General features: G+C 33.4%; 1 protein-coding gene and 1 pseudogene across 1 annotated transcript; both read right to left on the bottom strand.

Moving 5' to 3' along the window:
* Nucleotides 1-394: 394 nt before the first annotated feature.
* LOC107915575 (3-oxo-5-alpha-steroid 4-dehydrogenase 1-like) lies at nt 395-14,600 on the bottom strand (annotated as a pseudogene).
* Nucleotides 14,601-18,128: 3,528 nt separating this feature from the next.
* Nucleotides 18,129-19,320, bottom strand: LOC107915731 (very-long-chain enoyl-CoA reductase). The gene is made up of 2 exons (XM_016844868.2): nt 18,946-19,320; nt 18,129-18,798 (listed from the first exon to the last, which is right to left on the bottom strand). Exons 1-2 carry the CDS (start codon nt 19,267-19,269, stop codon nt 18,328-18,330), a joined length of 795 nt encoding a protein of 264 aa, XP_016700357.2. The 5' UTR covers nt 19,270-19,320; the 3' UTR covers nt 18,129-18,327.
* Nucleotides 19,321-23,167: the final 3,847 nt, after the last annotated feature.

The raw sequence follows: 23,167 nt of genomic DNA, 5'->3' as shown, positions 1-23,167 counted from the left end.
AAAATGTGCTGAAAAAGTCTTTAAATATTTTTTGTGTTTCCAAATACATAGACATTATTTGTGAAAGCTAAAATTGTTTGTAAGTGAGGTATTTTGGTGAGTGGTTGTAACAAGTTGTCTATTAGGATTGTAATTGTTTTTTGAGTAGATTGAGTTTTAGCCAATTGATAGTAGGATCAATTGTTGAATAAACTATTCACTGAGCGAGGTTCCATAGAGTATGATTGTTTTCAAACTACGTTAATAAACTTTGGTTGTTATCTCTTCGTTTACTCTCTTTCTTGTTTTTCTTTGTTCTTAATCCTATTCAAACTCATATTTGAACATTAGATCAGGCATTAATTTGAACAAGAAGCAATTTGATTGCATGGACTTTTATTTTTCTTTTGTAGAAGATCATTTAATCAAATTGCCCACCTTCATTCGTGTATCTAAAAAACACAAGGAATTAGGGCATTTACCTCTTTTGGAAAATCTTCAAACTTAGAGATATACCATCTCTTAGCGGCATAACTCCTAGCCATCAAGTACAAAGCAGTCCCTAGAGTGGTTGAAAATGAGTACAATGTTTGAGAAATCAAACTAATTCCCAAGAACCCTAAAATCTCAACCAAATAGTGAGGGCAAATCACCAACTCAAATAAACCACGTTTGGGGACCTTGTAATCTTTGCTACCCTTTGTTCTTAGCTTGGAAAGAAGGAAATGGTGGTAGAAATCGCCACTAATTCCTATTAGAAACAACACAATTCCGGGGTACTTCAAATCAATCCATGGCTCTAGAAGTTCCTGGTTGAGATTTTGTGTGTAAATTAAGCTTGAACTGAGAAACAAATAGCTGAAAAGTATAATTATCATTGTGTCCAGAGTCATCTCTCCACTATATTTGTGGATGAAACTCACCTGCAATATTTATTCAACATAATAAGTTAGGTGAGCGAAAGAAGTGATTCTTATTATATAACTTAATTTATTTGCATCTTTTTTTATTTATGCTGATATTCATCACAATTCATCGTGATTGCATTTTATTACCCCCGTGGTCACATTAACTATGATAAGGAAAAAAGCTTCATCAGCTAAAACCTGATTTTGGGTGTTTGGTAAACATTGTTTAAGGCATTGTTTTACGTGTTTTTTAGTTGATTTGAGTACAAATGGGAGATTGAGTTGTTAAATTTTCTAATTGTAGTGTTTAGTGAATAGAAGTTTACAAGTGCTTGTTGAATTAAAACCTCCAAAACAAAAAATACAATGATGGATAACTTTTTACACAGTTGATTGGGAATAAGATATCTAACCATGCTTACTCAAAAATTACTCCCTGTGTTACATGCTCTCAAACCTAATAGGGGTGTCAAGATATCAATAGTCTCAATTCTCTCATTTTCACTTTTACCTCCAAAGTTCAAAATAAATATTTAAAAAAAAACTCCATCATGAATCTTATAAAAGTTGATATTGCCATGAGAAGTTTTCAATCGAGTCTGTTCATTCTTGAATATTTATGTACTCTTAATTTGTTTTTAATTTACTTATGTAAAATGATTTCTTATGCAACTTTATATTAATAGAAATATGCTACTTGAAAAATTTATTCAAAATGTGACATAATTATCACTAATTTACATACTAAAAACATGACATAATTAGCACTAAGAATATAGTTTACAATTATATTGATACACTATTAAAATTTATTATTTTCCACAATGTTAATATTTGTAAATAAAGAACTTAAGAAATTTGTTTATTAAAATTTTAAAAATATTCACTAATTAACTTCCATACGGGATATTTTAATTACTTGATAATATAGTTTTATTTCAATAATTTCACCCAATAAAGATTAAAGTATTATAAACAAATAAATACTTAACAGTAAAATGTGTCATGTCATTATTTTGTCATTTTACACATATAGACTTTTAACTATCAATAAAATTTTACCAAACACTTTTAAATAAATAATTAATAGAATCAATTGATCAAATCAATTAATAAATTCAATTCATCAAATTAAATACTACAATCAAATATCAATCAATTAAAAAAAATCTTTTTATCTCACTACATGGTTTTATTTGGGGTGGTCTACGGATCCTTTTGCTTTGGAATTGTGGCTTTTGTTATGGGGATAGGTGAGCTGTGTTATTTCTATATCTTGCTTTAAGGGTATCTTTTGTTATTAAATAAGTGTCACCAAGTCAATTGATTGGATTTATCTATAATATTTTATTTCTTGGTTTATGGTATTTTTGCTATTTAATTGGTGTTAGGTAGATGGGCTGCAAGTTATGTAGGTTAGTATTGTTATTAAAAAGTGTAGTTTTAGGATAAAAATATTTTTAAATAAATTATTTTTTAAAAGGAAAAGTGATTCTTTAGTTAAAAATTGACCTAAGAGTTTTTTTTAGAAATCGAAAATTTTAGTTTCTTACTAAAAATATTATTTTTCTTAAAAGTACTTTTAATAAGTATTCCTAAACTAGGTCTTAATAGTGATTCATTCTTGTGATATTATCTTCTTTTTTTTGGGTATTCGACTATCTCAATTGTTTTATTGATTTATAATATTTTGATTTAGTTTATAAAAAAATTATTTTTTTAAATAAAAGTAAACTACTCTTATGATGTGTGCAAAAAAATTATTATAAAAAATTACCAAAATAATATATATTTATATTTTAAATGAAGGTAGATTTTTTTAAAAATTTTATATTGTTTAATTGTTTTATTGTATTTTTAAGAATGTTAAAGTCATGACTAGTTTGTGGAAGAGTATTTTTCAAAATTGAAATTATTGAATGTAAACTAAAAAGTGACAAAAAAAATGATTAAATTTTATAAGAAAGATATTTTTGTTTTGTTAATAAGATAAAATAAAAAAAGTTAAGTGAGTAGTTTGTTAGAGAGTTGTAATTTTTTTTAACATGACCTTGAAATTATTGATTTTATTTTTTTCTTAAATTTTATTAACTTTGGATATTTTAATAATTTATCATGTGAAATGATTAGTGATATTAAACTTAATTAGGAGTTTAATATTAACATTAGATTTTTTTACACTGGTATAATAAAAATATATTTTAGTCAACAAAATTTTTAATCTAGTGATAAGATTATTTGTGTTGTGACATGCTCTAAAAATTTTTACAATTTTTATTTTTAACATTTACCTTATTATAAGTTTTTATCATGTTTATTTTTTTTATAGAATGTCTAGAACTGTTCATAGTTCCTCCCCAACCCTTAAATAGGAGAACAATGTACATCAACATACTTGAACTCACGTTTTCTTACACTGGCAACAATGCCAATCGAACTAAGACTTAACATTAATAAGAAAAAAATGTAATTCCACATCTTAAAAAGAATCTACACTTTCTTTTTCCTAGCTTTTCCTCCTAAATGGAGCAAATAAAAACTAAATAATTCAAGGAAAAATAATGAAAATTCAACTCTCTTAGCTTCCCCTAAAAAAATGATGTTAATTTCTTTTACTTTCCTTTCCCTTCCCTTGTTTTAGTGCAATTGAAACATACTGTAAGGTTTCACTTCTTTTTGAAAATATTTTTTATTTTTATTTTTACTTTTTATTTTTTATTTTTTAGAAATAGAAATAAAAAAGGTTTGGTGAATAAAAATTTGTATTCAAAAATGAAAATATGAAAATACATTCGATAACTTTTTCTCATAACAAGAATAATGAGAACTCCATTCATCAAAGTCAAAAACCTGTATTTTCAACTCTTTTTTTAAAAAAATTTGCAAAACAATTTTACTGAAAAAAAAATCAAAATAACTTTTTTTTATTTTCTAATTTTTACATATGTTGATTTTATTATTTTAAAATTGTTTTTAAAATTTTCAAGCAAGCACTTGAGAAATTTATAATTTTGGCTATGGACTATTTCATAAGAAATGGTAAATATAGAGGGTCTAAAGTTTTTGCATATATGGTCTAAAAGAACATGTTTATCATTTGCAATTTCCCATTTTTTAGGAAATTGCATATATGGTCTAAAAACATGTATTAAAGTCAAAAGATAGAATACAAGTGATTAATTGGAGAATATATTTTCTCGAGATTTCTTGGGTAGCCATTGCTAGAGGTTACTTGTATTTGCCTGCTTAACAGTCTGATATTGACGTGATCCGGCCCGATTGATTGAGTCGAGTTCACTTACGGTGCCCAATCGTCGACGAGAAGTTCGTTCGAATTTATAGATAGATGGAATTAATTGAGAATATTAGCGGAAGTATTCAATATAGGTTCAAAAGAGGGTTTGAATTGTTGATTGATAGGTTCGGTATAAGAAAGAAAGAAATTATAAGTTGATAGATAAAATGGAAGGAAATTGAACTCAAGCGTAAGAACGATTCAATACTATGTAAAGTATTGCCCCGGGACTTATATTGCTCAAGGTGGGTTAAATGGATTATCGAAGATGGACCTTGACCCGTTACCTATAGAGAGGTAAGAACCAAAGGTATAAAAGGGTGAAGAACGCCACACCAAAGAGGTGATAAGTTCAAAGAGTCGGGCTGACGCCACTAGCTAGCTAGATAAGTCAGAACGAGACTCAAACGAAATATGATTGGAGGTAACCTCACAAAATAAGTTTAATAATCAGAATTGTCTAACCTTTTTACAAAGAAGAAATAAACTATTTATAGATTACACATGATAGCCGAATGGACAGGTTAAACAAGCTTAAGAACTAAGTAATTCGGCTTTAAATGTGTGAAACTAATCTAGAAATGTATCCATTAAAAGTGATGTCTAATTTCGGCTGAATGGATGTTCTTCATAATTAAGGAAATGAATTTCGCAGCTTGTGAATGCATGGGAGACCAATGGGCATTGTACAAGCCCAAATTTGCTCGGGGCCCAATACCCAATTAAAACCCAAACCTAAACCCTTACCCATTACAACCTACCTAGACCCAAATACCAACCCAAAATTACAATAGCCCAAAACGGCCCAATAATAAAAACCCTAGACGGCCCAATTGGCCCAAAACCTAAACACCTAACAGAAACCCTAGCCCCTTAACCCAAGTGGCGCCGCATCCTACCCTAGCCTCTGACACCCACGTGCCACCACCGACTCTGCCACTGTACGGCCTCCTCCCTGCCGCGCCAACAACTCCCTGCAAAGAAGAACAAACACGCAAGAGAAACACTAGAAAATAGAAAAAAAATGTTGTAAATGGCTATAAAAGCCATCTAAAACCGATTGTAAGGGGGATTCCTTTTTTTTTTTTTTTAAAAAAGAAAACGGTTAAAAAATAGATCAAAGATTCAAGGTTGCTTTCTTATTTTTATTTTTGTTTTTTTTCTTCTTGATTTTTTTATTTCGAAACAATATTAAATAAAAAAGGAAAAATGGAGGTTTTTCTTACCTTTTCGCCGTCGCCAGAGTGTTTAGAGGCTGAGGGTTTACGTTGGATAGAAAAGGGGGAAACTTTTGGTCTCCCTGCCGCCATGCACGGCGACGCCGGTGACTGGCAGCCGATGCGGTGGTTCTCGGTCGAACCGATGGCCGGATTCTGGGGAGAAGAAATGAGGGAGGAGAGAGCATTTTCAGATTTTTTTTTTTGGGGAAAGGGGGGAAAATGAATTTTTTTGGAATATTTTTGAATATATAGGATATTAAAACGGCGCCGTTTTGGAGGAGTTCAGAAAGCCTCAAAACGACGTCGTTTTGACATGGATCGGACCGACCCGACCCGAACCACCAAGGATCCGTGTGTTTCTGGATAAAAGGGGTTATTTGCGCCTCTGGTCCTTCCACTTTTGAGGCTGTTTACGATTGGGTCCTATTTTGTTTTTTTATTTTTCAATTTTGCCACAAAATTTCATTTTTCTCTCGATTTGGTCCTCATTGAAGCTGTGCGTTTTAGAGGAGAAGGGAAATTTTCCCTTCCAGCCCCTCTATGTTATTCGCACATTCAAATCAATCCCTCCTTTTTTATTATTTTGATTTCGCCTCATTTTTTTATTTTTATTTCGATTTAGTCCCTTTTTAGCAATTTTATTGTTTAATTAATTATTACCTTATTATTATTATTATTCTTATTTATGTTTTGTTAATTTCATTTTTTTTATATATGTGCACACATTTTTACAAAGTATATAACCATAAATTTTAAAATTCATATATATACACATATTTAGATTTCCTTTTTACATTTTTATCTTTTTATTCATTTTCTTAACTTATTTTACTTATTTACGTTTTATTATTATTATTATTATTATTATTATTATTATTATTATTATTGTTTTATTTATTTATTCTTTTAGAATGTTCTAATATTATTTGTTTGCATATTTTTCTTGCACATTACAAATTTGTTTTTTTATCTCGTTAATACAATTGTTACTTGTATTACCTTTATATCATCGTATTTATTAGGATTGCTATGTATATTAATGATATAATCTATTTTCGCATATTTCTTACTACGACTTCATGTTTTATTTCATTCGATATAACAAATTTTGTTTTGAATAAATAACATTTCGTGTATTAGATTTGAGAGGATCGTACCCTAACTTACTCGGTCTCGATCTTCACAATAAATCTAAACGCACAAAAAATTTTTAAACTCAAGTTTTAAATAATCTCGGGATTTAAAAGAAAATCGCGTCCTAACTCATTGGTCGTGATCTCCCTTTTAAATTCAAGATTGCGAAAATATCTTTTAAACAAGCATTTTTACGTATCGGGGATTCGAGACATTGTGTCCTAACTTACTAGACATGATGCTTTCTTTCTCGAATAACGTGAAATATGCCCCTTTTCTTAAAAATTTTTAACATTTTAATACAAAGATCGTATTTTTAAATTTCTTTAAAGTTTTCAGTTTTTCGCCACTAAGACATTAAGTAATCAACTAGGTACCAATTTTGGGCGTATCGAGGGTGCTAATTCTTCTTCATGCGTAATCGACTCTCGAACCCGTTTTTCTGAATTTTGTGGACTAAACTTGTTGTTTTAATAAAATCAAACCGTTTATTAAAAACAACCACTTTTCGAATTGATCCAATCACACCTCATAAAAAAGGATTGGTGGCGACTCCCATTTCATTTTTCAAAAACCCAAGTCGACCCCGTTTTTCATCAAAAAAATGGTGTCAACAGATTAGCGACTCCACTGGGGAACTAAAATAAGAGAGTCAAGCCACGTGTTGATTACTTTTTGTCTTTTTGTCGAAAATTGAAAATTTGATTTAAATTTACGATCCTTTCATTGCATTTCATCAGTCTTTCTTACAATCTTCATCATTGTAGTTTATAATTGCTCTGTTTGTTTAAATTTTGGTATCTTTCTGCACATTGCATTGCATGACCGTTGGTCACACCCTTTTAAGTGGGAGTGAGAAACTACGCTTTCGTGAGGTTTTCACCTCCGCTTGGGATAGTGAATCGCTTCCGGAATACATCCGTACCTATGTCTTCGCGAGATTTTCATCTCCGCATGGCCATAGGGAAATATATTCCCCTGAATCGAACTCTGTCCGTATGAGCCTATAATGGGTGAGGATCGAGGAATCTGTTGGTTCGGGTACCCTTACTTTAGAGCCAAACCTCATATAGTGGACTTAGGAACTTAACCTAGGTAGAGCCACTCCAAACCCCTAATAGTCACCCGACTAGGTACTTTTGTTTTCCTTGTTTGCTTTTATTTTGTACTAAACCCTTTTGTTGTGTTTTGATTATGATTGCATTGCATTTGCATCTTAGGAAAGAGATATTGATTCAAGTCTGATTACTAAATTAGAAAGCTTGTCATGGAATACGAATTTCTTGATAAAGTGAAAAACAATATGACTTCCCGAATATATTCTGAGAAACATGAGAATGGCGATGGAAGAGTTCGTGACCCTGTTTTATGGCCTGAGGATTCAAGGCGATTGTCTAAGAGCCTTCGGCGTTCCAAAGAAGCTGGCGAGCCTTATGAAGATGGGCAGTGATGGATCGCGACCAAGATCAAGAAAAGGAGCTAGCAGTGGCGTCCATTGGAAATTGGTGAGATTATCTCAAACATGCGCATGAGGAAAAAGATCGATGTTGTTTCTTGGAATATGATGGTGAGGTCGTACATGTATCCATTTTATGTAAAGGAATTTGCTTTCTAGAAAAGTTTCCTAAATGTAATTGAATCAGAATCAACGTCTCTGTAGGCACGCATTTCATGCATTCGCATTACATGCATTAGAGAATATTAAAAGATCCTAATTGAGTAAAATTACTTCAGTTAATCTGGAAAATCAACATTCTTGTGGTACCCGAAGAAAAACATGGACCAAAGATTAAAAAACTTGAACGATTCCAAAGGGGGAGGCAAGACCAACTACAACTGCAAATACAAGAGCGGTAAGCTAAGGTCCAGCAAGATAGAGTTTTGTGAATGGGTCAAAAAATGTTCATATCAATGCCATACATGAAGACAACTGAAAATGGACCTCATTAGATATTCGCCTTTATAAACTTGGGAGTGTTCTAAATAATCGGACTGCAGAAGAAATCTTTGTAGTATTTAGAGCCTACTCAGAGTAATATTCAAAACACACTTGTTGCTTTCAGCCTAGAGGCAACAAGAAGTCTTTTGTGAAATAGGCTCATGTCTGAACATCATTATTTTAATGGAATGCATCTTTGCGATCTTTTGAACCAATATTCTTTCATTTCTTATGAATGATTATTTTTATTCTTTTATCCTTTCATCCAAATCATTCTTTCATTCATTCATAATCATACTGTGCAGATAATTATTCTTAAATTCATACATTCTTTGTATATTCTCTTGCACCTACAATAGGTCCCTGAATATCAACGACATGAATGACACTACTACAGACTTAGAATATCTTTTTGAGTGAGACATGTGTTTAGAGGGATCTCACGACTTTGAAGATGACATAGATTGTAGCCTATCTCCGGACTTGTTGAGAATGGTAGAACAAGAGGATAAACAGATCCTACCTCTCAATGAATCATTAGAAATTGTGAGCTTGGTGAAGACTAGAATTGACCTAACCACAGAGACGAAGCAAGACCTTGTTGAGTTACCTCTAGAGTTCAAAGATGTCTTTGTATGATCATATCAGAGTATGCCTCGATTCTTATAATGAAACCTGCACAACAGCGCGATGTCAGAAATTTACAGTGCGAACGATGCAATTCTTTGCCGGGGCAATGCCTCTCTCGTTGAGTCAGCATAGCTTTGCCCATTTGAAGTCGAGTATCTATCCCTTCAAGATGTTGTTGGATTTTATCCTGATTAAAAAGGAAGATCCAAATTTTTTTGTCGTAGTTGCATCCCAAAAGGGCTCTATGAAAGAAATCTGGTGCCAAAGAAGGTTTTTTACATACAAGATAAAAGTGGAAGATCTTATGTGGAAGACTTTAGAATAACATTGATTCTGGTCGAAAAGCATGACCAGGACTTGCCTGATCTCATGAGTTCAAACTCAAAAAAAATAAAAATAAAAAATCCAAAAAATCAAAGTCAAAAAATAGGAGAAAAAGAAAAAGAAAAAGGAGAGGTCAAGGCGAAAACCAGCAAAGGGCGCTTTGACCAAAGGTGAATCTGAATTGAAAACCCAAAAAGGACAACTCAACTTTTGAGCAAAATGGGGCATGGACATCACCATTATTGAAGACTTCTAATGGGCATTGCTTCATGGATCAAGGTCATCCTATACCGATACAGAATTTTAGAGAGGATGGTATTGGAAAATGCATTGAACTTAAATGATAGCACGATAACTGAAGTCTGAAATCAATTCAGAAGTAGATACCACGTTTTGTCACCGAATTACCTAGAGGTGAACAATGATTGGCATGAGAAATTACCATTTGCCCTCATAGTTTGTCGAACATTGTACTGGGGCAACACCTCTCTTTTTGGTTTACAGGATTGAGGTAGTTTTACCTATTAAAATCCCCTAATTGCTTGTTGGAGGGATCCAATCGTGATGTGATCAATTGGCCCTAGGAAAAGGGTTAAAAGCTATTCATCAGGGTCGGATAAATAAATAATATGAGCCCATAATAAACAGGCTCGTCTCAGAAAATTCCACGAGAGGGCTAGATGTTGAAAAAGATTCTTCATTGACGAAAGGATTCTAAAGGGAGATGAATGCCAAACCAGGAATGTCCCTATGTTGTAAAGAAGACCATTTTCAGAGGAGCACCGATCCTGAGTGAGATTGTCAATCCTATAAACTAGGATCCAGTTAAGAAACACTTTGTTTAAAGAAGAAGGAAGGACCAAGGTGAAAACCTGCAAAGGGCACTTTGAGTAAAAAAAAAACAAAACAAAACAAAAAAATGAAATGAAAAAAAAATGAAAAAATGAAAGAGTAAAAATGGAGAGGCTAAGGGGAAAACCCGCAAAGGGCACTTTAGGCCAAAAGGGATTTGAGTTGAAAACCCGAAGGGCGGCTCAAATATTGATCAGAATGGGGCATGAAGTGATCAGATCGGGGCATGTGATGATCTTGCTATACCTGAATCAATAGGAAAGGGTAAGCAACATCTTGGGGCATCAACAAAGTCCTGTAGATCTCCTAAACACATGTCAAACTCAGAATGGTCTTTCAAAGAGTTTGTACAGAGAAGTTCAAGCTACGATATCTGGGGCATCTAGTCCTCATACTATTTATGTTGAATTTCTTGTTCTTGAAATACTTCATTCTTTTTCAAGATACGTGTTCCCAATTAATTCCCCTTTTATTCTTACTATCCTTGATAATTTATCCACTTCGGGCTATGCTCTCATATCAATTCTATTTTATCTATCGTTATAATCTTTTGCAAACATGTTGCATTAGAATAATGATTAATGGACTAATAATACTTTCACAATGGAAGTTTTTTATATTACTCTAGAAGTTTCTAAATAATATAGGATCCTGAAACAGGACTATTGTTTAGAACACACCAAGTTTAAAGGGTGAAATATCTAAGAAGGAAGAGTCTAAATAAATACTATCTTTTCAGATTTTGCTGTCAAAAAAAACATTGATAGAGCAAAATAACAAGATGACTAATTGGTGACAAAGCTTCAATGAACAAACAAGCAATGATCACCAAGTGATAAGAAAAGGTTTTCTTGGAGAAGAAAATTTTGCGATTGTGCATGAGCATTTGGTATGACACCTTGGGGATGAGGTAAATGACCAAAGAGTTTCACATCCTTGAATTGCGATAGGAGAAGATTAAGAAAAGCCATATCTTTCTACCCTTGGGTTACAGTGAGAGATTGATGGTACAAATTTTATGTCCCAATGGATTGAACTTTGACGTTCACAATGGGGGGCAATCAGATTAAGTGTTTCTTTGGATATGCTAACCGAGCAAGAAGGCGTTGTAGCACGTCAGTGATAAAGCCTTAATAAGCTTTTTCGTGATGATAACCTAACCATTAAGGAATCATTTTCATGACATTTTACATTCATTCAAATGTCATTCATACACATCTAGTTAGGAGCATTTGATTCATTCTGTTCATGACATCCTAATCATTAGGCATAATTAGGTTCATTATACAGGTCATGTTCCCTAGAGAACATATCAGTGAATATAACAGATCTTGCCTTCCTGCCTTGACAGCGAAGCAGTTCGAAGACACAAACCTTGCCTCTCTCGGTTGTGATGGAGCTGGTTGAAGACAACAGATCTTGTATTCCTGCATTGACAGCGAAGCAGATCGAAGACACAAACCTTGCCTCCCTCGGCTGTGGTGGAGCTGGTTGAAGACAACAGATCTTGCCTTCCTGCATTGACAGCGAAGCAGGTCGAAGACACAAACCTTACCTCTCTCGGTTATGATGGAGCTGGTTGAAGACAACAGATCTTGCCTTCCTGCATTGACAGCGAAGCAGATCGAAGACACAAACCTTGCCTCTCTCGGTTGTGATGAAGCTGGTTGAAGACAAAAGATCTTGCCTTCCTGCATTGACAGCGAAGCAGGTCGGAGACACAAACCTTGCCTCTCTCAGTTGTAATGGAGCTGGTTGAAGACAACAGATCTTGCCTTCCTGCATTGACAGTGAAGCAGATCGAAGACACAAACCTTGCCTCCCTCGGTTGTGGTGGAGCTGGTTAAAGAAAGCAGATCTTGCCTTCATGTATTAACAGCGAAGCAGATCGAAAACAAAGCCTCACCTCCATCGGTTGTAGTGGAGCTGGTTAAAGAAGCATATCTTGCATTCCTGCATTAACAGCGAAGCAGATCGAAAACAAAGGCTTGCCTCCATAGGTTGTAGTGAAGCTGGTTAAAGAAAGCAGATCTTGCCTTCCTGCATTAACAGCGAAGCAGATCGAAAGCAAAGCCTTGCCTCTATCGGTTGTAGTGGAGCTGGTTAAAAAAAGTAGATCTTGCCTTCATGCATTGAAAGCGAAGCAGATCGAAAACAAAGTCTTGCCTCCATCGGTTGTAGTGGAGCTGGTTAAAGAAGCAGGTCTTGCCTTCCTGCATTAACAGCCAAGCAGATCGAAAACAAAGCCTTGCCTTCATCGGTTGCAGTGGAGCTGGTTAAAGAAAGCAAATCTTGCCTTCCTGCATTAACAGCGAAGCAGATCGAAAACAAAGCCTTGCCTCCATCGGTTGTAGTGGAGCTGGTTAAAGAAAGCAGATCTTGCCTTCATGCATTAACAGCGAAGCAGATCGAAAACAAAGCCTTGCCTCCATCGGTTGTAGTGGAGCTGGTTAAAGAAAGCAGATCTTGCCTTCATGCATTAACAGCGAAGCAGATCGAAAACAAAGCCTTGCCTCCATCGGTTGTAGTGGAGCTGGTTAAATATCGCAGATCTTGCCTTCCTGCGTTAACAGCAAAGCAGATCGAAAACAAAACCTTGCCTCCATCGGTTGCAGTGGAGCTGGTTAAAGATAACAGATCTTGCCTTCCTGCGTTAACAGCGAAGCAGATCGAAAACAAAGCCTTGCCTCCATCGGTTGCAGTGGAGCTGGTTAAAGATAACAGATCTTGCCTTCATGCATTAACAGCGAAGCATATCGAAAACAAAGCCTTGCCTCCATCGGTTGCAGTGGAGCTGGTTAAATATCGCAGATCTTGCCTTCCTGCATTAGCATCAAAGCAGATCGAAAACAAAGCCTTGCCTCCATCGGTTGCAGTGGAGCTGGTTAAAGATAGTAGATCTTGCCTTCCTGCGTTAACAGCGAAGCAGATCGAAAACAAAGCCTTGCCTCCATCGGTTGCAGTGGAGCTGGTTAAAGATAACAGATCTTGCCTTCATGCATTAACAGCGAAGCAGATCGAAAACAAAGCCTTGCCTCCATCGGTTGCAGTGGAGTTGGTTAAAGATAACAGATCTTGTCTTCCTGTATTTGGCAGTGAAGTAGATCGAAGATTGCAGATCCTGTTTCCCTAAGCAGTAGTGGAATAGGATGAAGATTGCAGTCTTATCTCCCTAAGCAGTGGTTGAGTAGATCGAAAACTGCAAATCTTATCTTCCCGAGATAGTAGGAAGCAGATTTAAGCCACAAGTCTTATCTCCCTGACGTTGCAGTGGAGTAAACTAAAATCACATCCAATCTTATCCCCCTGAAGTCGCAGTGGGGCAGGTTGAAGTTACAAGTCTTATCTCACTAACGTTGCAGTGGAGTAGACTAAAACCACGAATCTCGTCCCCCTGAAGTTGCTACAAAGAAGATTGAAGCTACAAGTCAGATCTTTTTAAAGTGCAGTGGAGTGGATCTAAGCAACAAGACACAGTGGATTGGAAGGAGGCTACCTAAAGAAAGAAGCACCACAAGAAGTCAAGACTCGGCGAGACCGGGCAAATTTGGTCTTTCTTGGTCTTTGCTTTATTCTCGTTACACGACAACGAGCAAAGAGGGGCAACTGTACAAGCCCAAATTTGCCCGGGGCCCAATACCCAATTAAAACCCAAACCTAAACCCCTACCCATTACAACCTACCTAGACCCAAATACCAACCCAAAATTACAATAGCCTAAAACGGCCCAATAATAAAAACCCTAGACGGCCCGATTGGCCCAAAACCTAAACACCTAACAGAAACCCTAGCCCCCTAACCCAAGTGGCGTCGCATCCTACCCTAGCCTCTGTCACCCACGTACCGCCACCGACTCTGCCACCGTACGGCCTCCTCCCTGCCGCGCCAACAACTCCCTGCAAAGAAGAACAAACACGCAAGAGAAACATTAGAAAATAGAAAAAAATGTTGTAAATGGCTATAAAAGCCATTTAAAACCGATTGTAAGGGGGATTCCTTTTAAAAAAAAAAAGAAAACGGTTTAAAAAATAGATCAAAGATTCAAGGTTGCTTTCTTATTTTTATTTTTGTTTTTTTTCTTCTTGATTTTTTTTTATTTCAAAACAATATTAAAAAAAAGGAAAAATGGAGGTTTTTCTTACCTTTTCGCCGTCGCCGGAGTGTCTAGAGGCCGAGGGTTTACGTCGGATAGAAAAAGGGGAAACTTTTGGTCTCCCTGCCGCCGTGCACGGTGGCACCGGCGCCGGCGACCGGTGCGGTGGTTCTCGGTCAGACCGATGGCTGGATTCTGGGGAGAAGAAAGGGGGAGGAGAGAGCATTTTCAGATTTTTTTTTTGGAGAGGGGGGAAATGAAATTTTTTGGAATAGTTTTGGAATATATAGGATATTAAAATGGCACCGTTTTGGAGGAGTTCAGAAAGCCTCAAAACGACGTCGTTTTGACATGGATCGAACCGACCCGACTCGAACCGCCAAGGATCCGCGTGTTTCTGGATAAAAGGGGTTATTTGCGCCTCTGGTCCTTCCGCTTTTGAGGCTGTTTATGATTAGGTCCTATTTTGTTTTTTATTTTTCAATTTTGCCACAAAATTTCATTTTTCTCTCGATTTGGTCCTCATTGAAGCTGTGCGTTTTAGAGGAGAACGGAAATTTTCCCTTCCAACCCCTCTATTTTATTCGCACATTCAAATCAATCCCTTCTTTTTTTTATTATTTCAATTTCGCCCCATTTTTTATTTTTATTTCGATTTAGTCCCTTTTTAGCAATTTTATTATTTAATTAATTATTACCTTATTATTATTATTATTATTAGTAGTAGTAGTAGTAGTAGTAGTAGTATTATTATTTCTGCTATTATTATTGTTTATGTTTTGTTAATTCCATTTTTTTATTATATATGCGCACACATTTTTACAAAGTATATAAGCATAAATTTTAAAATTCATATATATACACATATTTAGATTTCCTTTTTACATTTTTATCTTTTTATTCATTTTCTTAACTTATTTTACTTATTTACGTTTTATTATTATTATTATTATTATTATTATTGTTATTGTTTTATTTATTTATTCTTTTAGAATGTTCTAATATTATTTGTTTGCATATTTTTCTTGCACATTACAAATTTGTTTTTTTATCTCGTTAATACAATTGTTACTTGTATTATCTTTATATCATCGTATTTATTAGGATTGCTATGTATATTAATGATATAATCTATTTCCGCATATTTCTTACTACGACTTCATGTTTTATTTCATTCGATATAACAAATTTTGTTTTGAATAAATAACATTTCGTGTATTAGATTTGAGAGGATCGTACCCTAACTTACTGGGTCTCGATTTTCACAATAAATCTAAATGCACAAAAAAAGTTTAAACTCAAGTTTTAAATAATCTCAGGATTTAGAAGAAAATCGCGTCCTAACTCATTGGTCGTGATCTCCCTTTTAAATTCAAGATTGCGAAAATATCTTTTAAACAAGCATTTTTACGTATCGGGGATTCGAGACATTGTGTCCTAACTTACTAGATATGATGCTTTATTTCTCGAATAACGTGAAATATGCCCCTTTTCTTGAAAATTTTTAACATTTTAATACAGAGATCGTATTTTTAAATTTCTATAAAGTTTTTAGTTTTTCTCCACTAAGACATTAAGTAATCAACTAGGTATCAATTTTGGGCGTATCGAGGGTGCTAATCCTTCTTCGTGCATAACCGACTCCCGAACCTGTTTTTCTAAATTTCGTGGACCAAACTTGTTGTTTTAATAAAATCAAACCGTTTATTAAAAACAACCACTTTTCGAGGTGATTCAATCACACATCATAAAAAAGGATTGGTGGCGACTCCCGTTTCATTTTTCAAAAACCGAAGTCGACCCCGTTTTTCATCAAAAAAAATAGTGTCAACAGGCATGTCTAGGTTCGGCCAAGGTGTGAATAGATACTCCAAAAGATGCCTTTTGGCCGAATAGGTACTTAGGAGATCAATGGACAGCAACCGATGCATGTAAGTGAATATTCATGCATTCTTCCATTCATTGTATTGAATCATTCATGCATCATCTTTAAGGCAACCATTCGTTGTAGGTAGTCATGCATTTACCTGAACATACATTGAACCAGAAATGTTCATGAATCCTCATTAATTGTGTTCCCACATGTGGATGTACCTACAAAAGATATAAACAAATTAGATTCAAGGTACATTTAGCTTAAATTAAATAATATCAAGACATATTTAACAAATTAAAATAAAGACATAAATAAAATATAATTAATAATAAATTCGGCTAGCTCAATGATAGTCGAAATTCTTGATGAGCTGAATTGAGCTAGAAAATTCGGTTATGAGCTGTAGTAAAATAATTAAAATAAAACTAACACTCAAATTATTCAAATAATAAAATTAACGAGCTGGAAAGAAGCCAAATTGAGCTCAAATAGGTGGAATTGAGCTCAAGTGAGCTGATTGGAGTTGAATTGAGCTAAGGGAGCTGAAATTGAGCTGAAGTCAGCTTGCACTAAGGTGCATGGATTCTTCAAGGAGTTGGTTCGAGCTTTCCCATCTTCAGTGAGCTGATTCTCCTTCTAATACTTAAGCAACAAAGCTGAAACAGCTTCTTGAAGTTGCTTGGACCTAGCTCGGGTCATTGGTCCCTTTGGGAGCTCGATTGGATAAGACGAGGACTTGATGGAGCTTGAGGCGTGGTCACGTCAGATATAGTTTGATGTGCACAATTATTTATCATATAGCAAATTGGCATCACGTGTTATGTAGTTTAGTTTGGTTTCCCAAAGCCCCATTTGATCCACATTTTTTTTCCAAAGCAATCGGCAACCCCTTTCATCACCCATATATTCCTTTCGTATAGGTAATTGCGAGGTGCTCAACATGGTAAAGGCCCGGTATCTTTAAGTCTCATAATTGCAGCCGGATATATCACCAAAGGAATCGGAAAAATCTCTCACTCCTCTATTCCATTAGTCACCCTCTTTGTTTGAATAGATAAAATTAATAAAGGAATTTTTACAATTTTTATTTTTAACATTTACCTTATTATAAGTTTTTATCATGTTTATTTTTTTTATAGAATGTCTAGAACTGTTCATAGTTCCTCCCCAACCATTAAATAAGAGAACAATGTACATCAACATACTTGAACTCACGTCTTCTTACACTGGCAACAATGCCAATCGAACTAAGACTTAACATTAATAAGAAAAAAATGTAATTCCACATCTTAAAAAGAATCTACACTTTCTTTTTCCTAGCTTTTCCTCCTAAATGGAGCAAATAAAAACTAAATAATTCAAGGAAAAATAATGAAAATTCAACTCTCTTAGCTTCCCCTAAAAAAAATGATGTTAATTTCTTTTACTTTCCTTTCCCTTCCCTTGTTTTAGTGCAATTGAAACATACTGTAAGGTTTCACTTCTTTTTGAAAATATTTTTTATTTTTATTTTTACTTTTTATTTTTTATTTTTTAGAAATAGAAAAAAAAAGTTTGGTGAATAAAAATTTGTATTCAAAAATGAAAATACATTCGATAACTTTTTCTCATAACAAGAATAATGAGAACTCCATTCATCAAAGTCAAAAAACTGTATTTTCAACTTCTTCTTTTTTTTTAATTTTGCAAAACAATTTTAGTGAAAAAAAAAATCAAAATAACTTTTTTTGTTATTTTCTAATTTTTACATATGTTGATTTTATTATTTTAAAATTGTTTTTAAAATTTTCAAGCAAGCACTTGAGAAATTTATAATTTTGGCTATGGACTATTTCATAAGAAATGGTAAATATAGAGGGTCTAAAGTTTTTGCATATATGGTCTAAAAGAACATGTTTATCATTTGCAATTTCCCATTTTTTAGGAAATTGCATATATGGTCTAAAAACATGTATTAAAGTCAAAAGATAGAATACAAGTGATTAATTGGAGAATATATTTTCTCGAGATTTCTTGGGTAGCAATATCAATTTAAATCTCCTTCCGGTAGGTGTACATTAAAGCCTTCATCCATGCATCAAAACACATATGGAATTACAGCTTTGACTTCTTTGGGAAAATCTTCAAACTTAGACATGTACCATTTCCTGGTGACATAACCCCTGCACATCAAGTACACAGCAATGCCTAGAGTGGTAGAAAATGAGTACAATGTTTGAGAAATCAAACTAATTCCCAAGAACCCTAAAATCTCAAACAGATAGTGTGGGCAAATCACCAACTCAAACAAACCACCTTTGGGGATCTTGTACTCTTTGTCACCCTTTGTTCTTAGCTGGGAAAGAATGCAATGGTGGTAGAAATTGCCACTGATTCCTATTAAAAACAACACAATTCCAAGGTACTTCAAATCAATGGACGGTTCTGAGCGTCCTTGATTGAAAGTTTGTGTGTAAATCAGGCTTAAACTGACAAAGAAATAGCTGACAAGTATAATTATTATTGTGTCTAGAGACATCTCTCCACTGTATTTATGAATGAAAATCACCTGCAATGTTTAATCAATAAATTCACTTCGATTAGTATTTAAGTTTCAACATAAGCTATTTGGGAGAAATTTAAAGAGTAAAAGAGAATTTGGATCCTAATCTATATCATTTCCCCAATTATTAAAGAAAAAGAAGAGAAAAGATACCTCAAGAATTCTCTTAAAGAAATGGATGGTAATGGCAGATTTGAGCAAAAGAAACCTAAAGTCTCCATCAGGGAAAAGCCAAAAGGAAGCAACACCGACAAGGAAAGCTGGTGTGTAGATCAAGAACATGCCAACTCTACTGGGAACTTTAAAGCTAATCGAAGAAGAAGAAGAAGAAGCATTGAAGAACTTGGAATATTTCAAGTGAATCTCTTTCGTTTCTAAAACCCCAAGAATTGCCAGCGATATTAGACTTAAAACAGATGCTGCAACGAGGACCAAACTCGGTGGAAATACAATTTCAAGCACTATAGGAATAGCCATTGTCGAAGCTTTGTTGTATTTTTTTGTTAACAATATGATGGTTTTATGTGCACGATTATATATATAAATATATATGGGAATAACTTGCATTAAAATAATCCAAAAAACTAAGTTTTGTAGGTATTAGACGTGAAATTGTTATACAATCATCGATAGAACTTATTTTATGAACTTTTCCCATCATATTATTTATTTATTTTAATTATTTAATGATATTTTAATAATTTTTTCATGTCATTAATATATAATTTTAAAAAAATTACGCCAAACCTGAACACTAAACCTAGAACCCAAACACTAAAAATTGTCATTAATAATTTTTTCCATGTCATTAACACACAATTTTGAAAAAAAAATTTGCACCAAACATTGAACCTTAAACCTTTGAATCCAAACTTGTAACCCCAAACTCGTAACCCCAAACAAAAACCTTGAACCATAAATCTTGAATCCAAACCCTAAATCTCGATGTATCAGCTCAAAATTTAAGATTTAGGGTTCAAGATTTCGGATTCAAGATAAAATAATAACCAAAATTATGTGTAAATAACATAGAAAAAATTGCACAAAAATTACTATTTTTTTTAAATTGGTCGCACAAAAATAAAAAACATTAACTTATGAAAAAAAAATATTAAAATTTGTAAAAGAAGAAAAGATTTTTGTTTATAATTTAAAAAATTAATTATTTTAAGTAATTTAATTAAAATTAAATTAAATTAGAGAAATATTAGATATAGATGAGTATATAATAACACTTTATTATCTTTAAAATTTAATAAAGTAATACTATTTTATTAATATCTAAAAACTATATCTTTTTAATATTATCCCCATATAGTGATGTGTGTGAACTGAAAAGGGATGGATTGAAAATAACCAATTTGTACATAATTCATATATATTTTATAAAATAAATAAATCCTTGAAAATATGTTAATGATATAAAAAAGATTGAGTATCTCATTATGTGTTGACTTTTGTACCAAAAAGAAAAAGAAATAGAGAGAGAAGGGAAATTTTAATGTGAATTATTGAAAATTTATAGAAAGAGTATTTCACTATATCTTGGCTTTTGTACCAAAATCATATTATATATATAATATATTAAAATGGTATCAAAAAAGATTGAGTATCTCATTATATATTAACTTTTGTATCAAAATAAATTAAAAAGAAATAGATAGAGAAGGGAAAACTTTAATATGAGTATTGAAACTCTTTTTTTTTTAGATCACTTAAAAAATGAAAAAGTGGGAGTCGTCACCAATCCTTTTTTATATGAGGTGTGATCGGATCACCTCGTAATTTGATTGTTTTAATAAAAGGTTTGATTTACTAAACAACGACTTTTGGTCTACAAAATTTAGAAAATTGGTTCGGGAGTCGGTTACGTGCGAAGAAGGATTAGCACCCTCGTGACACCCAAAATTGGTACCTAATTAATTACTTGATGTCTTAGTGTTGAAAATTGAAATTTTGAAGAGAATTTAAAAACATGATCGCACTTTACATAATGTTACTTTTAATTAAAATCACTTGAATAAATCTAAACGTGTGTAAAAGGCTCTCTTATCTCGAAGTAACAAAAAGGTCATATCCCGTAAGTTAGGACACAACATCTCGAATTCTAAAAAATAACCTTACTCTTTATTTAATTACTATTTAAATCTCATGTGTTTCAATTTTAAAAGGGATGTCCGGTTATCTAGGTTCAAGTAGAAAGTTGAACCCCGTAAGTTAGGGCACGACTTCTCAAATCTCCAAATACGGGACATTGCCTGAATTTTGAAATTTCCTTTATTAAGTAATAATAAATGTAACATTTAAAACAATGTGTATTTATCTTATTTGGGGGAATAGTATAAAAACGGCCAATTATATTTAAACATAATGTATGATGTAGTGATGATGAGATAATATAATATGGCTATATAGATATGATATATATTAAATAAATAAGAGAATGCTATAATAATACTGATGTAACTATAACAATAAAAATAATAATAATAAAATAAATAAGGTAATTTAAAACAAATAAAAAAAATGCTAGATGCTAAATAACGAATGTAAATATAAATAATATGAGAATATGTATAAATAACGAGCGAAAGATGAACAAATAAAAATAATGAGCGAAAAATGTACAAATATGAACATCATTAATTTTTAAAAAATAAGAAGTAAGACAATAATAAATGAGTAAATAATAGTAAATAAAAAAATTGCATGAAAAGCTAAATTTACAATAGTAAATAAATAAGTAAGTAAATAATAATAATAAATTTCATGAAAGGCTAAGATTAAATAAATAAGGGACTAAATTGAAGTTTAAATAAAATTGTAAGTATAAAACATAATAAATTAAATAGTAAAACAAAATAAAGGACTAAAGTGAAATGTGCGAAAAGGATGAGGGACTAATTGAGAAAATATCCCAAACCCTACTAAATGCGCCGTTCCTTTTGACAAATCAAGGGACTAAATTAAAAATGAAATAAAATTAAATGGTCCAATGTAAAAAAGAAAAAAAGAATTAGGACTGGATTGAAAACAATTCCAAAAGTGGAGGGACCAGGGTCGTAAATAGACCATTGCCACAAAAATACGCGGATCCTAGGATGGATCGGGTCGAGTCTCCGTGTCGGCTTCAAAACGACAACGTTTAGGATGTCTATTTCCCATAAATGGTCCAAGGACCAAAATAGAAATAAAAAAAATAAAAAGAATAAAATAGGACCTAATTGAAACCAACTGTAAAAGCGGAAGGACCCATGGAGCAATTAGACCCCCCATGTCAAAAATGCGCTGATCCTGCGCGGTTCGGGTTGGGTCCCAGGTTGGCAATCAGGTCCTATCAAAACGATCTCGTTTTGGGACTTATGAACAAGGGCCAAAACGACGTCGTTTAGCATCGCTTATATAAGACAAAAACCTTTAAAAATTTTGATTATGTTTGCGTTTAAAAAAAAAATCTGAGAGCTCTCCCTTTCTCTCGGTTTTTCCCACATCCGGCCTGGGTACCGGCGAGCCTCCGCTATGGCTCCGCTTTGACTCCGCCTAGCCGGAAAATAAAAAATGCTTTTAGTCCCTTTTTTTAATTATTTTTTAAAACCCAGATCTAAACCGAATATTTTTTTTTGAAATCGAAAAAATAAAAAAGAAAAAGAAAATGCGAAGGAAAAATTTCAGCCTCGCTGCGTTCATCCGACCCTCGTCGGAACCCAAATGGGTTCTGAGATATTCAGGGTGCTGAAAGTGGTCCTTGACGATGGCAAAAGGTGGAACGACAAGTGAGAACCCTTCCTCTCCCTCTTTTTTTTATACGTATTTATTATATCTTTTTAAACAAAAAATAAAAGACTATCTTTGTGTTCTTTTCAAAATCTTGTTTTTTTATTTCTCTCTTTTTTCTTTTTTTTTTTTTGTACCTGATTGCTTGTATTTTGAATACATTGATTGTCATGGCTTTTGTAGCGATAATATTTACATTGTTCATTATTTCTGTTTCGCTATTGTTTCTCTACTGCCATCTCTTTGTTGTTTATGTCTTTTCTTCGTCCTTTTTGCAGGTATTGGCGCGCGGTTAGCAGCGACAAAAGAGGCCTGCGCTGGCCATTTTGGTGAAACAGCGACCAAGGCGTGTCAGGCCTCGGGACGAGGAGCTCTAATGTGGCAGTGAGGCAAATGGGATTAGGATTTTTAGTTTTACTGAAATCGTTTAAGTGTTTTGGGCCACTGGGTCTCTTTTTCATTTGGGCTTGTAATGTTTTTTGTTTTGGCCTCTAATTTATTTTTTTTTTGCTTATTTGTAAATTGGTACAATGAGTTATTAAATACATTGAAATTTTGTAGAAAGATTGGCTTTTGTACCAAAATTATATATATGAGATAT

This window comes from Gossypium hirsutum, chromosome D10, assembly GCF_007990345.1.
Source record: "Gossypium hirsutum isolate 1008001.06 chromosome D10, Gossypium_hirsutum_v2.1, whole genome shotgun sequence".
Lineage (NCBI taxonomy): Eukaryota > Viridiplantae > Streptophyta > Magnoliopsida > Malvales > Malvaceae > Gossypium > Gossypium hirsutum.
This window is presented reverse-complemented; position numbering and strand designations above follow the sequence as displayed.

Excerpts from the sequence above, each read along its gene's own strand:
- LOC107915731 (XM_016844868.2), bottom strand. The coding sequence starts at position 19,269 with ATGGCTATTCCTATAGTGCTTGAAATTGTATTTCCACCGAGTTTGGTC. Across the intron at positions 18,799-18,945 it reads TCTTTAAGAGAATTCTTGAG|GTGATTTTCATTCATAAATA; the intron begins GTATCTTTTCTC and ends TAAACATTGCAG.